At 37.2% G+C, this 17,464-nt stretch overlaps 1 protein-coding gene across 1 annotated transcript in view; it reads right to left on the bottom strand.

Moving 5' to 3' along the window:
- Nucleotides 1-17,464, bottom strand: part of LOC121377854 — a 108,670-nt gene that overhangs the window by 60,593 nt on the left and 30,613 nt on the right. Inside the window, exon 2 of the mRNA XM_041505952.1 lies at nucleotides 10,597-11,224. Within this exon, the coding sequence (XP_041361886.1) occupies nucleotides 10,597-11,224 (628 nt within the window). The remainder of the gene's footprint in view (nucleotides 1-10,596; nucleotides 11,225-17,464) is intronic.

A 17,464-nucleotide genomic window follows, 5' to 3' on the forward strand; every position in this document is an offset into this window, starting at 1 on the left:
TGAATAATACACACAGTGTTACATATTACAATAAACCAAACAGTAATCCATATCATCGATTATACAGAGGTAAATTAACGAATACAACTCGTATTATACAGAGGTAAATTAACGAATACAACTCATATTATACAGAGGTAAATTAACGAATACAACTCGTATTCCATGATACATTACACATTACAATAAACCAAACAGTAATCCATATCATCGATTATACAGAGGTAAATTAACGAATACAACTCGTATTATACAGAGGTAAATTAACGAATACAACTCGTATTATACAGAGGTAAATTAACGAATACAACTCGATTCCACGATACAACTCCATATCATCGATTATACAGAGGTAAATTAACGAATACAACTCATATTATACAGAGGTAAATTAACGAATACAACTCGTATTCCATGATACATTACACATTACAATAAACCAAACAGTAATCCATATCATCGATTATACAGAGGTAAATTAACGAATACAACTCGTATTATACAGAGGTAAATTAACGAATACAACTCGTATTATACAGAGGTAAATTAACGAATACAACTCGTATTCCACGATACATTACACATTACAATAAACCAAACAGTAATCCATATCATCGATTATACAGAGGTAAATTAATGAATACAACTCGTATTCCACAATACATTACACATTACAATAAACCAAACAGTAATCCATATCATCGATTATACAGAGGTAAATTAACGAATACAACTCGTATTATACAGAGGTAAATTAACGAATACAACTCGTATTCGGCGATACATATCCTGACATATTGTATGTAACCTGAAGTGGGCCTCAGTACCTAAAACCCAGTGGGTCTGCCACAGATGAGAACTGTACCAGCTGAGCTAAATCCCGCCCACACACAAACATTTATATCAAGGGCAAAACTAGGATTTTGTAAAGGGGGTGTCAGAAATTTAAAAAAAAAGGTAATTTGAGTTTGTTGAATGCAAATGTGCCAAGCTCCCAAAAGAAACAAGATCACCAAATATTTTGCAATAAAGATGCTTAGAAAAGCAATTTAATGGCTATTTAGTGCCGTATATTGTGCACTGGCGTAGGAAGCTTTTTACACCGGTACCGCTGATTGCGATATTTTCAAGGGCTGCAAATTTTGTTTTAAAGCAGCCACCACTTTTCAGATATTTTGCTTTATATTTGCTTTATAATAGTGTAAAATTGTGTAAATATAAAAGTGTGCCCCCCCCCCCCCCTTTTGGCATCTTCCTATGCTACTGTTGTGGATGATGAAAACAAATTTTAATCCCCCTGTGACCGTATCTAGATCTGCCAATGTATATAACAACTCAAACAATATCCAATATATAAATAGAGGTTAACATGGTACCTTGCTTGTATTTGTATACATGTAGCTAGACAACCACCCTACAATTATATTTTATCTCAGTTTGAAGTATTGAAAATCAACAGACCAAACATATATCACAGCCTAAAAATGTAATCCCATTTAATCTAGATTTAATACAACTAAATCAGAAACAGGCTGAAAGAGAATGTGAATTATGGCTTCTTCCCGTTTCTTGAATACAAAAAGTGTCTGACCCACATTTAATGATCAAAGAAAAACGTCACTGACAAATTAAGAATTAAACACTCAGTCACTCAGTGGTTACCTTAATACAATAAATCTGACACCCCCCACTTACTGGAGGGATAGCTGTTAGTCATTTAATGTGTTCCAGTGTTTGATAGCAGTGAAAATGTTTAGTTTATGAAGTTATTATTACACAATTTGTTGAGATACATGTATGTCTCGCTTGATTATGGTACTTTCGTTTGAACATGATTAACTTGGTGAAAAGGGAAATAAATATTTGTGTAATGACACTTCAGTACATTTTTAAAGAAATGAGAAAGGCTGATTAGTGAGAGAAAGAGAGACGGGGAGAAAAAAAGACTGAAAGAAAGAGAAACTAGGTGAGACAAAGAGAGGGTGAGAAAAGGAGACAAGACAGAAAGACTGAGTGAGAAAGAAAGATAAAGAAAGAGAGATTTCGTCATATCGAAAGAGAAGAAAAAACGAAGCTGAGTGAGAGAGAAGAAGATAGTAAGAGAGAAAGACAAAAAGAACCTGAATAAGAAAAGACAGAGACAGAAAAACAGGGATTGTGAGAAACTGATTGAGAGAGAGAGACTGAATGAGAGAGAGAAAAAAAGAGAGAGAGAGACTGAATGAAAGTGAGAGAGAGAAAGAGAGAGAGAGAGAGAGAGGGAAGAGAGAGGGGAGAGAGAGAGGGGAGAGAGAGAAGAGAGGGAGGGAGAGAGAGTGAGAAGAAGAGATAGAGAAGAAATAGAGAGAGAGTGAGAGAGAGAGAGAGAGAGAGAGAGAGAGAGAGAGAGAGAGAGAGAGAGAGAGAGAGAGAGAGAGAGATGGGGTTCCACTGTCACCACAAGGACTGTTTCTATAAGACTGTTTAATAAAATAAAATAGGGTGGGGTTTTTTGTGTTTGTGGAGTTAATCAGGACCATGAATGCCTGAAATATAGACATCCAAGATTAACAAATGACAATTTCCCCAATGAACCACACTGTCAAATATTAATTATCTGAATATGATTGAGTACTGTTTTCATAGACTCCATTTGTACACATACCTGTACATGTATGTGAGTCGAACTGCAAGCAGGTACAAATGTACAGATTAGACTGAGTGCACCACTATACCCGGAGTTTGTTTCGTTTAATGACACCACTGGAGCACATTGATTAATTAATCATCGGCTATTTGATGCCAAACATGTGGTAATTCTGACTCATAGTCATCAGATGAAACCTGCTACATTTTTCCTAATGCAGCAAGGGATCTTACAGACAGGAAAGCACATACCACAGGTTTTGTTCAGTTGTGGTGCATTGGTTGGAACGAGAAAAAAGCAATCAGCTGCGATGCAAGCATCTGAGGCAAGCACTCAACCCACTGAGCTAAATCCCGCCCCGATTATACCTGGATGTAAGTTGCATACCCTAACCAATGCCCCATGTGCCTTCCTGTGGGGGAACCAGCCTCGGTGGCGTCGTGGCAGGCCATCGATCTACAGGCTGGTAGGTACTGGGTTCGGATCCCAGTCGAGGCATGGGATTTTTAATCCAGATACCGACTCCAAACCCTGAGTGAGTGCTCCGCAAGGCTCAATGGGTAGGTGTAAACCACTTGCACCGACCAGTGATCCATGACTGGTTCAACAAAGGCCATGGTTTGTGCTATCCTGCCTGTGGGAAGCACAAATAAAAGATCCCTTGCTGCTAATTGGAAGAGTAGCCCATGTAGTGGCGACAGCAGGTTTCCTCTCAAAATCTGTGTGGTCCTTAACCATATGTCTGACGCCATATAACCGTAAATAAAATGTGTTGAGTGCGTGGTTAAATAAAACATTCCTTTCTTTCTTTCTTTCCTGTGGGGAACTACAGATATATAAAATATCCTTTGCTGATAATTCATAAAATGAACAGCAATGTAACAACAGTAACTTTTGTTTTCTTTTTATATTTCTACATTTTCAAATTATATTTCCACATATAAATTACTTTTCGAATGATGGGCGACATTTAGCTCAGTCAGTAAAACACTTACCTGAGCTTTCTGGATCATGAGATCAAACCTCCTTAGTGGACTCTTTGTTTTATTCCCATCCCAACCACTGCCACATGACTGGTATATGAAAGGTTGTGGTATGTGCTGCCCTGTCTATTGGAAAGTACATACAAATGATCCCTTGCTGCTAATGGAAAACTGTAGCAGGTTTCCTCTGATGACTATGTGTCAGAATGACTAAATGTTTAACATTCAATAGCCGATGATTAATGAAAGAAGTTAGAACAATTAATTATAAAGCACCCATAAATATAGTCTTTGATGTTGGAATTAACCTCACTTTACTTGATGAAAGAGCCAATCAAACCACAAACTTAGTGAGATACACAGCATTTAGAATGTTCATCATAGTGGACTAAAACATTGGAATATGTCTTAACTTTGAAAAAAATAACACATTAATATAAGACCACATAAAATTGTATAAATACCACCACTACACTGAATCGGGTATACTAAATACATCAAAATACTTCCTAATTTTGAAGTAGCAATTCTTCTTCTTCTGAGAACACAATAATATAAGAACTTGCTAAAAAAACCACACAAAAACTAGGAAGATTATTCTAAATCCACTAAAATAGACTCCTTAATTTTGAACCAACAATTCTAGTTCACATGACAATAATTTAATTATGACAATGCTTCAAAATGTTTAACTTTCAAGAAACAATTCATTTCCTCCAAAACAAGAAAACAAGAACACTCAATAAAACTGTTAGAACATTAAACAATTGGAATAGGATAAATTTGTTTAATTTTTACTACATTATGTAATAAATCCCTCGAATTATTTAATTTTGAAGTAACAATTCAAGAACACGTACAATAATACAGAAGCTTTCATGACAAGTTCTTCAAAATACAAGTTCGTAAAATTTGAAGAAACAATTCACTTTCCTCCAAAACAACAACATAGGAACACAATACAATTATAAGAACATAAAATAATAAGATAATTTTTTTAAAACCTTCACTAGAGTATATTATAATCCCTCATAATACTTCTTAATTTTTAAGTAACCATTCAAGAACACATACATCCATTAATAATACAGAAACCGTCACCACAATTACTAACAGTTTCAAAATATTTAACTGAAGAAACTATTCACTTTCCTCCAAAACAACAAAACAAGAATACTCAGTAAGAGAAAAAAATAAGATAATTAAAACATCCTTTACCAGAATATATTATAAAGCCCTCAAAATACTTTTGAAGTAATCATTGAATATAGAAATAATAATACGGGAGCTTTTACGACAACTATTTTAGCACTAAAGAAAAAGTCACTTTCCTCCAAACATCAACAAAACAAGAACACACAATAATACTATAAGAACATAAAATAATAGGATTAAGATAATTGAAAACCTTCACCACAGTATATTGCCACAGTACACTATAAATCCCTCAAAATACTTAATTTTCAATTAATAATTCAATAACATATAGCAATAATACAGGAGCTTTTACCAAAATATCTAAGCCCTTCCAAACACTCATGTTTGAAAAAACTACTTTCACTTTCCTCCAAAACAGCAATACAAGCAAAACATTAAATAATAAAATGATTTTTAAAAACCTTCACCAGAATATATTATAAATCCCTCAAAATACTTCTTAATTTTCAAGTAACAATTTAAGAACACATAATAATAATACAAAAACTTTCACCACAATTACTAAGAGCTTCCAAATACTTAACTTTGAAGAAACTACTTTGACTTTCTTCCACAATAACAACACAGGAACACACAATAAAACAATAAGAACATGAAACAGTAAGATAATTTTTTTAAACCTTCACCAGAATATATTATAATCCTTGGAAATACTTCTTAATTTTGAATTAACAATTCAAGAACACATAGCAACAATACAAAAACTTTCACCACAATTACTAAGAGCATCCAAACACTTAACTTTAAGAAAGCTACTTTGACTTTGACTTTCCACCAAAACAAGAAAACAAAAAACACACAATAATAATACTATTAGAGCATAAAATAATAAAATACTTTTTAAAAAACCTTCACCAGAATATATTATAACTCCCTTGAAATATTCCTTAATTTTCAAGTAACAATCTAAGAACACATAGAAATAATACTGAGCCTTCGCCACAATTAACAAATGCTTCAAAACAATTTTGATGAAACATTTTACTTTCCCCCAAAACAGCAAGAAAACAAGAACACACAATAAAACTATAAGAACATAAACTTATAAGATTAAGATAATTTTTCAAAACCTTCACCACAGTACATCACCACAGTACACTATAAATCCCTCGAAAATACGTCTTAAGTCGAACACTTTACTCATAGAATGAGTCGAAGTGAAAACGTTTGTTCATTAACAACGACTTTTAAGAACAATATTTACACATAGTTTATCAACGTCCAGCCCGATGTGAAGGTAATCTACCCGAGTTTATCTCTTTGTGTTTGCAGGCTGTTTCAAACCCGCTGTGGCGGTTATTTCAATATCGGTGTGTTTGCCCTTTTCACTGATTCCATAGTTAATCACTGACGGGTAAGAACTTTGACTTGTCACCTGGCTATTGTGTGAAAACAAGAACACTGGAATAAATTTCAATTTTTACTTGATTAGTCTCAACTCGAAAAGTTTAGTTTAGTGTACGATGTGTGTGAATACTCATTTTAAAGTCAGTCACCCTGGTTCTCAAAGTGCGTACTCTATTACTCATAAAATGCTTGTGATTGCGAAATGAGGACATTGGAATAAATTTCCATTTTCACTTGATAATACCCAACTCAAAAACATTTACTGAATATTCAGTTTAAAGTCACTCACCCTAGTTCCCAAAGTGTGGACGTACTATTTTACTCGTAAAAAATATGTGATTGTGAAATGTGAACACTGGAATAAATTTCCATTTTGACTTGATAACACCCTACTCAAATGTTTTTACTGAATATTCAGTTTAAAGTCATTCACCCTATATCCCAAAGTACATGTGCGTACATACTCTATTTCTTATAAAATATATGTGATTGTAAAATGAGAACATAAGAATAAATTTCCATTTTCACTTAATTAAATCTAACTCCCCAGTAAATTATCCATTTTAAAGTCACTCACCCTATATCCTAAGTATGTACCTTTTCTGTTTTGCATAACTGATATGTCAAATTCTATGAATTAAAAAATTCAAAAGTGAAATGAGAACACTGGAATACATTTACATTTTCATTTGATAACAACCAACTCAAACAAAGGTTTGGTGTACCATATATGTGAATATTCATTTTAAAGTCAATCACCCTAGTTCCCAAAATGCATACGTATTATAATGCTCATAAAATTATGATTGTGAAATAAGAACATGAGAATATATTTCCATTTTCACTTAATTAAACCAACTCACCAGTAAGATGAGTGAATATCCATTTTAAAGTCACTCACTTTATTACCAAAGTATGTACGTTTTCTGTTTTGCAAAACTGATAACCAGGGAACATTCTGTTTTCAAAATCATGATTAGCGATATTTAATTCTAGTCAATAGAAAATTGATTAGCAACTAATGTTTAATGTTTTAAAATTGTGTAGCGATCTCTGATACATGCAGCTAATCGCAACGCGATACTGAACAAAATATTCCCTATGTCACATTCAATGATTTAATAATATTAAAAAGTGAAATGAGAACACAAAAATAAATTTCCATATTCACTTGATTAGACCCACCCATTGTGAAAAGTTTAATATATAAGATATATATATGAATATTCATTTTAAAGTCAATCACCCTAGTTCCCAAAGTGCGCACCTTTTCTGATTTGCATAACTGTCAAATTTGAAGATTTACTTTTATTAAAAAGTGAAATGAGAATTCATGAATAAATTTTAATTTTGACTCTCAGACAACTTAGCTTAACAAGATGTTTCAGAAATGAAACTGAAAATTGGGAAATGTAGTGTTGTTTGACAAAAAAATTGACATTTTCAATTTTATTTAAAAAATATCTCATTAAGCTAAGTTAGAAATTAAAATAGTACTATACATGTACTTGTATGTATTCAAATTAATATCTCTATTTTACGTTATGAAATATTATGGGGGAGGAAAAGGGAAAGTATCAAGTGGTAAGTATCATTTTAAAATTTTTTTTTATTTATATAATAATAAAAAAATGGGAATTAATTATTTACATTCAGATTCAGGGTTGAACATTAACATGAAAATCAAGGTCGCCAGCAGGGCCAGTTGAAAAAAAATCTTACTGGCCCTTCTCAAATTCAACTAGCCCTCCAATTATCAAATTAGAATTTTAACTGCACAGGTAAAATTAAAATTATAGTGTTTTTTGGTGAATAATAACCATTTGCGTTAAAGAAAACCAATGAATTGACATTTAACTTCATAATGAAAAAAGTAAAAATTAATATAAAAACATGTTAAGTTTTAAACCCATACCAACTCAAATAAAAAAATGGAAAAAAAAATGAAAAAGAAATCCAGTATAAATAAACATGTTTCTTTACAAAGTACCATTAAATTAAACATATCAAACTCATTTTCAATACAGGGTAAACGATAATGCAGTAGAAACAGACTAAATGTAGAACTGCGCGTGCTTTAGTAAACTAGTCTGGGAGTGGCAGTCCTCTTTGTGGCAATGCAAGAGGGATGGAATAAACTTTGTGGTGATACAAGAGGGGTGAAATTCCCAGCAAATGATTTCCTCGGGAGTGGCTGTTCTCCTAGATCCATGGAAGCATCCACTGTTTTGTCAAATGCCTATTCCACTTTGCTTTGTGCAGAGATACGGCCCTGATCATGTATTACGGTTGTGTCATTCAGATTGCCTTGGATGTTCCATCAATTGCCTTAAAACTTGTATCACACAAAAATCGAGTTAACCTATGCAGTTTGATGGTAATTTATAAAGAATGTTTTTGTTTTTTTAATTTACACTGCACTTTTACCCCCAATAAAATGTTATTTGAGATGGTATGTGTTTATAAAACTTAATAAATTAATATGTTTTTATATGAATTTTATCCTTATTCATTATATTGGCGCTGTCAAAATAAAGAACATGTTCTATGTCTTCTGCTGCCAGATCAGTAGTTCGCACCAACATAGACGCGGTGTGTTTTGTCATATTCAATTCAGTATCAGTGTGTTTCTTTTTAACTAGTACCATACTCGCCAGACATTAAAATGAATGGATGGATGGATAGATAGATGGATGCATGGATGGATGGATGGATGCATGCATGGATGGATGCATGGATGGATGCATGCATGCATGGATGCATGGATGGATGGATGGATGGATGGATGGATGCATGGATGGATGGATGGTTGGTTGGTTGGTTAATTGGCTGGCTGGCTGGATGGATGGATAGATGGGTGGGTGGGTGGATGGATGGTTGGTTGGTTGGTTTGGTTGGTTAGATAGATGAATGGATGGATGGATGGATGGATGGATGGTTGGATGGATGGACGGACGGATGGATGGATGGATGGATGGATGGATGGATGGATGGATGGATGGATGGATGGATGGATGGATGGATGGATGGATGGACGGACGGACGGACGGACGGATGGATGGATGGATGGATGGATGGATGGATGGATGGATGGATGGATGGACGGATGGACAGATGGATGACAAAGTCACAATATTTATATAGATTAAGTTTCAATTTAAATAATCTCACAGAGTTAAGTTTAATATTTATAAAGTACTATATAATAAAAAATCGGTCACAGAGGTACAAATTGATCAACAAGACTGAGTCTTCAGCTCCGTACATGTTATAATTATTTGTGTTTCATAAATCTACAAATGGAGAGCTGACCATGAGACAAACCAAGGTTTACAGAAAGAAACAAACTTTTGTCAACACTGGAATGAAGATACAAGTGCAGATTTTGTGTCTTCAATGAAAGAAAATGAATACTTCTTTAATGACACCCAGCACAACAGTACTTACACTTAACTGGATATCAGTATAAACTAAACCAAACAGGTTATGACAGACAGCCAAATATTTCCGGATCCCACTTATATTAATGCTCAACAGCAGTGGATTATATATACAGTGTGCTGAGGTGTCACCAAAGAAACTTTCCTTTCCTTTCACTTGTTTTTATTATTGTTATGAAAGAAAAGAAATACACATACAGACATGTATATAGAGTAAGGACTTTTTTAGGATTGATCACATTAGGGATGGGCAGGCATTTTTAAAATATACTCATAATTATATAATTACAAACTTTATACAATTCACTCTATTCTGATTGGATGACATTACTGAAAAAACTAATGTTATACTTACTTTTAACAAAATAAGTCTTACTGTTTGTAATTAAAAGAATTGTATGTCTTTCTTTCTTTTTTTTCTTTTTTTTTAATTGAGATATAACAATATCAAATTAAGTATAAAATTGCTTTGCTAAGTTTGATGATTTTATACAATTTGTGACTTTTATACAAACAATTCTTATATAACAGTTTATTTAAATCATGTATGCCTATGGTAAAAGTTAAAGTTTGTTTTGTTTAACGACACCACTAGAGCACATTCATGTATTAATCATTAGATGTTGGATGTCAGACATTAATTTTGTTTTGTAATTCTGACACACAGTCTTAAATAGGAAAGCTGCTACATTTTTCCATTAATAGCAAGGGATCTTTTATATGCACCATCACATAAATCGAATATCACATACCACGGCCTTTGGTGCACTATGACTGGGATATCAACGGTTGTGGTATGTGCTATCCTGTCATGTCTGTTATATAAGAACTGTTTGTCACTTTTTGTGAATTTATAAACACACAGGAGACCTGCCAACATAAAATATCATAGTTACACTGTCTCCCACACACAATCAAATCTCGAACAGTCCTGCAAATGAATTTTATCACACACACTCACTTACCTGGTAGATGGTTCCACAACGGCTCCATGGGTAAATTATTGAACCACTTAAACCTTGGCGTGGCATGCAGCGGAGAGAAGTCTGACGGCCAAAACGGGCCATCTTCATTCCGAATAATCCCGTACCTGTCTCTATATGTCCCCAACTCGTCCAGAAACACAAACCCATTGGGCAGCTCTCCTGTCCTTATCGCGTGTAGGAAACCTTGCTTCGTGAAAAAGTGCCGAGCCTTCGGCTTCAGGGGAGACAACTTATCGACGGTACATGAATAGTTATCTCTGATGTTCCTCAACCCCTCAGAACAGCTCTCCAACCCGTACACCCCCGGATACTCGTCATGGTTCGACCGTGACAGTTCGTCGTGGAACATGAACTCAACCTGGCTCCCTGAAGGGAGGTAACTCATGTCAACACAGTTTTCCAGGTGTTGTTTAGACTGGAGCGATTTCCATCGCTTGTTTTTGAAGAAGTTTCTCTCGAACTCGAGGTTGATGTGAGAGTTCAGCTCGTTGATGCGCTGTTCATTGGAGACGGTTTTGTGTCGCAGCGTGCGTTCAATGGGCGGGGTTTCGAGCGCCTCCCGGACGCGCCGGTTCAACTCCTCCTCCATCTGCTGCCGGATGTTCTCCCTCCATACTGGCTGTTCTGCAAAAATAGAATATAATTTTTTTTAATTTATTTATTTATTATTATGCTAGTATCATTTTTTTAAATTATTAATATCATTTAACATCGGGGGTTTTATTATTATTTGTTTATATATATATATATATAATTTTAAAACATTAGTTTGATTTCATTTCATTTAAAGATTAAAATTTATTTAAAATATAAACACAATATCCACCTGACCATCTGAAGGAAAACAACACATTTTCACCCAGTTTCCTGTCTAATGATCATCACACTGACATTCTATCCATCACTTGCTGTTTTCCTTTTCCTCCTGAAGTCATAATTAACATTTCAGTTCAGTTAGCTAATTCAAGGTCTTTGATATATTCATAAACACAAGTGTGTTCGTTAACTGACAAACTCTTATGCAGGTTGATCTGTCTGAAGGTGAACAATCACATGTAAGCCCATCACACCGTGACATAAACTTTTATTACACACACAAAAAATAGCTCCTCTGGAAAAGTTCAAATTAGTTTTAAATACACCACAAGAGCACAGTGAATAATTAATCATTGACTATGGAATGTCAAACATTTGGCAATTCTGACACATATTTTCAGAGGAAACCTGCTACATTTTCCCATTAGCAGCAAGGACTCTTTTAGGTGTGCTTTCCCCAAAAAGGATATCCTCTAGACAATGACAAGTTCTGAAAACTACAGTTTTAATATTCACAGCTTTGAAAAGCACTCTCCTACCGCCTTCCTCACTAAATCTAGGTAAACTGTTTATCACTCTCCTAGAGTTTTCATATTCTTATGACATAATAAATGTATATACTATTATCTAAAAGACTTCATAATGGAGAATTAATAAAGAAGGCCAGCCTTGGACACATCCACTGGAGAATCTTGGAGAATGTGCCCAAGACAGTTGTGCTTGAACCTTCAGTAGCTGTAAGCACAAGTCAAATGGTTGATTGATTGAATAAAGAAGAATCTAAGTAAAATAAATTCAGTATGATTATTTGTAAAACGAAACCAAATCTCGTTATCAGAGCTGGGGGATGTGTGTGTGTGTAAAGATAGGTTTAAGGTTTGTTTACGGGTGTACATACAATTGTGTGGGGTTTTTTTTAGCTGGAAACTAACAAAGAAATTTAGAAAATTTTCAAAACTGTTATCTATAAAAAAAAAAAAATATCAGATCAGCATGTTTTTGTTAACAGAGGTGGTGTTTTGGAAGATAGTATAAAAGGCTGAATATGTTTCTATGTGTTGTGTGTACTGTGTGAGTGTCTTTCTTTGTCAGACATGCAAACTTACAGAGATTTTCTTCCTAATTGAATAATTAGCGTCATGCAACACAAAATTGCTGGAGTTTATATTACTGCTTTATACACAATAACCTGACTATTCCCACAGGAAACACATTTTTCAATACTGTGGATTTACTACAAGTTATTTATTTCTAAGCCAATTGTTTTTTTAAATTGCACACAAAAATAGTAATTTTTTGTTATTTCCAAAACACTTTTACTTTTCTTCTTACTTCAAACAAAACTGATTTTTTTTTTTTTTTTTCATTTACCTGGGTCCTGTTCCACAAAGCAATCTTAGCCCTAGAAGATCGTTTAATGGTATGGGGCCAAGCAAATGAAACAAAACTCAGTCTGTTAAGAATATTTCTGTCCATTAGGTTTTGAAATAGCTATACTCAGTCTGTTAGGCATTTTTGTGACAATGAACTGTAAATTTTTTGGTAATCTTTTGTTACTTCCAGGAGCAGGACGTAGCCCAGTGGTAAAGTGCTCGCTTGATGCATGATCAGTTTGGGATCGATCCCAATTGGTAGGCCCATTGGGCTATTTCTCTTTCAAACCAGTGCACCACGACTAGTATATCAAAGGCTGTGGTATGTGCTATCCTGCCTGTGAGATGGTGCATATGAAAGATCCCTTGCTACTAATGGAAAAATGTAGTGGATTTCCTCTGTAAGACTAAATGTCAGAATAACCAAATGTGTGACATCCAACAGCCAATGATTAATAAATAATTAATGTGCTCTAGTGGTGTCATTAAACAAACCAAACAGTCATTAAATGTTACTTACAAGCAGATTAAATGTTACTTCCAAGTAGATACCCGACACCATATAACCGTAAATAAAACGTGTTGAGAGTGTCGTTAAATGAAACATTTCCTTTTATTTCCTAGTAGATTGATATACCAGGTGTGGGGCACTGGTTGGAACGGGTGAAAATCCAAACAGTTGGCCCAGGTGGTTCGATAGGCGTGGAGCACTGGTTGGGATGGGTGAAAATCTAAAGGGTTTGTCCAAATGGTTCGATAGGCGTGGGGCACTGGTTGGAACAGGTGAAAATCTAAAGGGTTTGCTGGGTGGTTCGATAGGTGTGGAGCACTGGTTGGAACAGGTGAAAATCTAAAGGGTTTGTCCAAATGGTTCGATAGGTGTGGGGCACTGGTTGGAACAGGTGAAAATCTAAAGGGTTTGCCAGGTGGTTTGATAGGTGTGGGGCACTGGTTGGAACAGGTGAAAATCTAAAGGGTTTGCCAGGTGGTTCGATAGGTGTGGGGCACTGGTTGGAACAGGTGAAAATCTAAAGGGTTTGCCAGGTGGTTCGATAGGCGTGGGGCACTGGTTGGAACAGGTGAAAATCTAAAGGGTTTGCCAGGTGGTTCGATAGGTGTGGGGCATTGGTTGGAACAGGTGAAAATCTAAAGGGTTTGCCAGGTGGTTCGATAGGTGTGGGGCACTGGTTGGAACAGGTGAAAATCTAAAGGGTTTGCCAGGTGGTTCGATAGGTGTGGGGCATTGGTTGGAACAGGTGAAAATCTAAAGGGTTTGCCAGGTGGTTCGATAGGTGTGGGGCATTGGTTGGAACAGGTGAAAATCTAAAGGGTTTGCCAGGTGGTTCGATAGGCGTGGGGCATTGGTTGGAACAGGTGAAAATCTAAAGGGTTTGTCCAAATGGTTCGATAGGCGTGGGGCACTGGTTGGAACAGGTGAAAATCTAAAGGGTTTGCCAGGTGGTTCGATAGGTGTGGGGCACTGGTTGGAACAGGTGAAAATCTAAAGGGTTTGCCAGGTGGTTCGATAGGTGTGGGGCATTGGTTGGAACAGGTGAAAATCTAAAGGGTTTGCCAGGTGGTTCGATAGGTTTGGGGCACTGGTTGGAACAGGTGAAAATCTAAAGGGTTTGCCAGGTGGTTCGATAGGTGTGGGGCACTGGTTGGAACAGGTGAAAATCTAAAGGGTTTGCCAGGTGGTTCGATAGGTGTGGGGCATTGGTTGGAACAGGTGAAAATCTAAAGGGTTTGTCCAAATGGTTCGATAGGCGTGGGGCACTGGTTGGAACAGGTGAAAATCTAAAGGGTTTGCCAGGTGGTTCGATAGGCGTGGGGCATTGGTTGGAACAGGTGAAAATCTAAAGGGTTTGTCCAAATGGTTCGATAGGCGTGGGGCACTGGTTGGAACAGGTGAAAATCTAAAGGGTTTGTCCAAATGGTTCGATAGGTGTGGGGCACTGGTTGGAACAGGTGAAAATCTAAAGGGTTTGTCCAAATGGTTCGATAGGCGTGGGGCACTGGTTGGAACAGGTGAAAATCTAAAGGGTTTGCCAGGTGGTTCGATAGGTGTGGAGCACTGGTTGGAACAGGTGAAAATCTAAAGGGTTTGCCAGGTGGTTTGATAGGTGTGGGGCATTGGTTGGAACAGGTGAAAATCTAAAGGGTTTGCCAGGTGGTTCGATAGGCGTGGGGCATTGGTTGGAACAGGTGAAAATCTAAAGGGTTTGCCAGGTGGTTCGATAGGCGTGGGGCACTGGTTGGAACAGGTGAAAATCTAAAGGGTTTGCCAGGTGGTTCGATAGGTGTGGAGCACTGGTTGGAACAGGTGAAAATCTAAAGGGTTTGCCAGGTGGTTTGATAGGTGTGGGGCATTGGTTGGAACAGGTGAAAATCTAAAGGGTTTGCCAGGTGGTTCGATAGGCGTGGGGCATTGGTTGGAACAGGTGAAAATCTAAAGGGTTTGCCAGGTGGTTCGATAGGCGTGGGGCACTGGTTGGAACAGGTGAAAATCTAAAGGGTTTGCCAGGTGGTTCGATAGGTGTGGAGCACTGGTTGGGACGGGTGAAAACCTAAAGGGTTTGTCCAAGTGGTTCAAAAGGTGTGGGGCACTGGTTGGAACAGGTGAAAATCTAAAGGGTTTGTCCAAGTGGTTCGATAGGTGTGGGGCATTGGTTGGAATGGGTGAAAATCTAAAGGGTTTCCCGGGTGGTTCAATAGGTGTGGGGCACTGGTTGGAATGGGTGAAAAGCTAAAGGGTTTGCTGGGTGGTTCAATAGGTGTGGGCCACTGGTTGGAATGGGTGAAAAGCTAAAGGGTTTGCTGGGTGGTTCAATAGGTGTGGGGCACTGGTTGGAATGGGTGAAAATCTAAAGGGTTTCCCGGGTGGTTTGATAGGTGTGGGGCACTGGGGCACTGGTTGGAATGGGTGAAAAGCTAAAGGGTTTGCTGGGTGGTTCAATAGGTGTGGGGCACTGGTTGGAATGGGTGAAAAGCTAAAGGGTTTGCTGGGTGGTTCAATAGGTGTGGGGCACTGGTTGGAATGGGTGAAAAGCTAAAGGGTTTGCTGGGTGGTTCAATAGGTGTGGGGCACTGGTTGGAATGGGTGAAAAGCTAAAGGGTTTGCTGGGTGGTTCAATAGGTGTGGGGCACTGGTTGGAATGGATGAAAAGCTAAAGGGTTTGCTGGGTGGTTCAATAGGTGTGGGGCACTGGTTGGAATGGGTGAAAAGCTAAAGGGTTTGCTGGGTGGTTCAATAGGTGTGGGGCACTGGTTGGAATGGGTGAAAAGCTAAAGGGTTTGTCCAAGTGGTTCGATAGGTGTGGGGCACTGGTTGGAATGGGTGAAAAGCTAAAGGGTTTGCTGGGTGGTTCGATAGGTGTGGGGCACTAGTTGGAATGGGTGAAAATCCAAAGGGTTTGTCCTATAATTAAACACCTCAGGTGAGCACTCTACCCACTGAGCTAGATCTCACCGACATAGTCACGAGAGGAAATCCGCCTCATTTGGCCATTGTTTATTGTTTATACTTATTTTCCAGGTTTATATCCAATTAAAGTTCAAGCATATTGTCCTGGGCACACACACTTACACACACACTCACACACACACATATACTCACGCACTTACACACACACACACACACACACACACACACTCACACATACACACACACTCACACACACACAAACCCCTCATCTATAAAAAAAAAAAAAAAAATGTTTTATTTAATGATGCACTCAACACAGTTTATTTATGGTTATATGGCATCAGACATATGGTTAAGGACCACGCAGATACTGAGAGAGGAAACCTGATGTCGCCACTTCATGGGATACTCTTTTCGATTAGCAGCAAGGGATTTTTTATATGCACCATCCCACAGATAGGGTAGTACATACCACGGCCTTTGATATACCAGTCGTGGTGCACTGGCTGGATCGAGAAATCAGTGTGAAAAGAGCTTTAAACCAGCTTATATTAAGACTTTATATGAACTTCTCGAAGAACACAAAAGTATTCGCTGCATGTCTCTACGTGTCGGTGTCCAGACTTGGTAAAGTTTTGTTGAGTCAATCAGGCGTGATGAGGTGTGACATGTAGCACATTGTTGTCGGGGTCAGTGTCAGAGGTCAGTGTCACAGTTTAATGTGTTCAGATCTACATGTAGCGATGCTATCAACGTTCACTACAATACACATGGACGTGTACAGACTGTTTGTAAGAAAAGAATTGTCATGCAACTCAGTAAAGGGGTGGGACGTAGCCAGTGGTAAAGCACTCGCTTGATGTGCGGTCAGTCTAGGATCGATCCTCATTGGTGGGCCCATTGGGTTATTTCTCGTTCCAGCCAGTGCACCACGACTGGCATATCAACGGCCGTGGTATGTACTACCCTGTCTGTGGGATGGTGCATATAAAAGATCCCTTCCTACTAATGGAAAAATATAGCGGGTTTCCTCTCTAAGACTAAATGTCAAAATTACCAAATGTTTGACGTTCAATAGCCAATGACTAATAAATCAATGTGCTCTAGTGGTGTTGTTAAACAAAACAGACTTTTTGTAACTGTTAAGGAATAACACAGTGGTGGGAGAGGTCTGTATATTGGTATAGACTCTGTTCCACTGTAACTTTACTGAAATACAAATCAAAGTGCTCTAGTGGTGTCGTTAAACAA

Source organism: Gigantopelta aegis, chromosome 7 (genome assembly GCF_016097555.1).
Source record: "Gigantopelta aegis isolate Gae_Host chromosome 7, Gae_host_genome, whole genome shotgun sequence".
NCBI classification, from domain to species: Eukaryota; Metazoa; Mollusca; class Gastropoda; order Neomphalida; family Peltospiridae; genus Gigantopelta; species Gigantopelta aegis.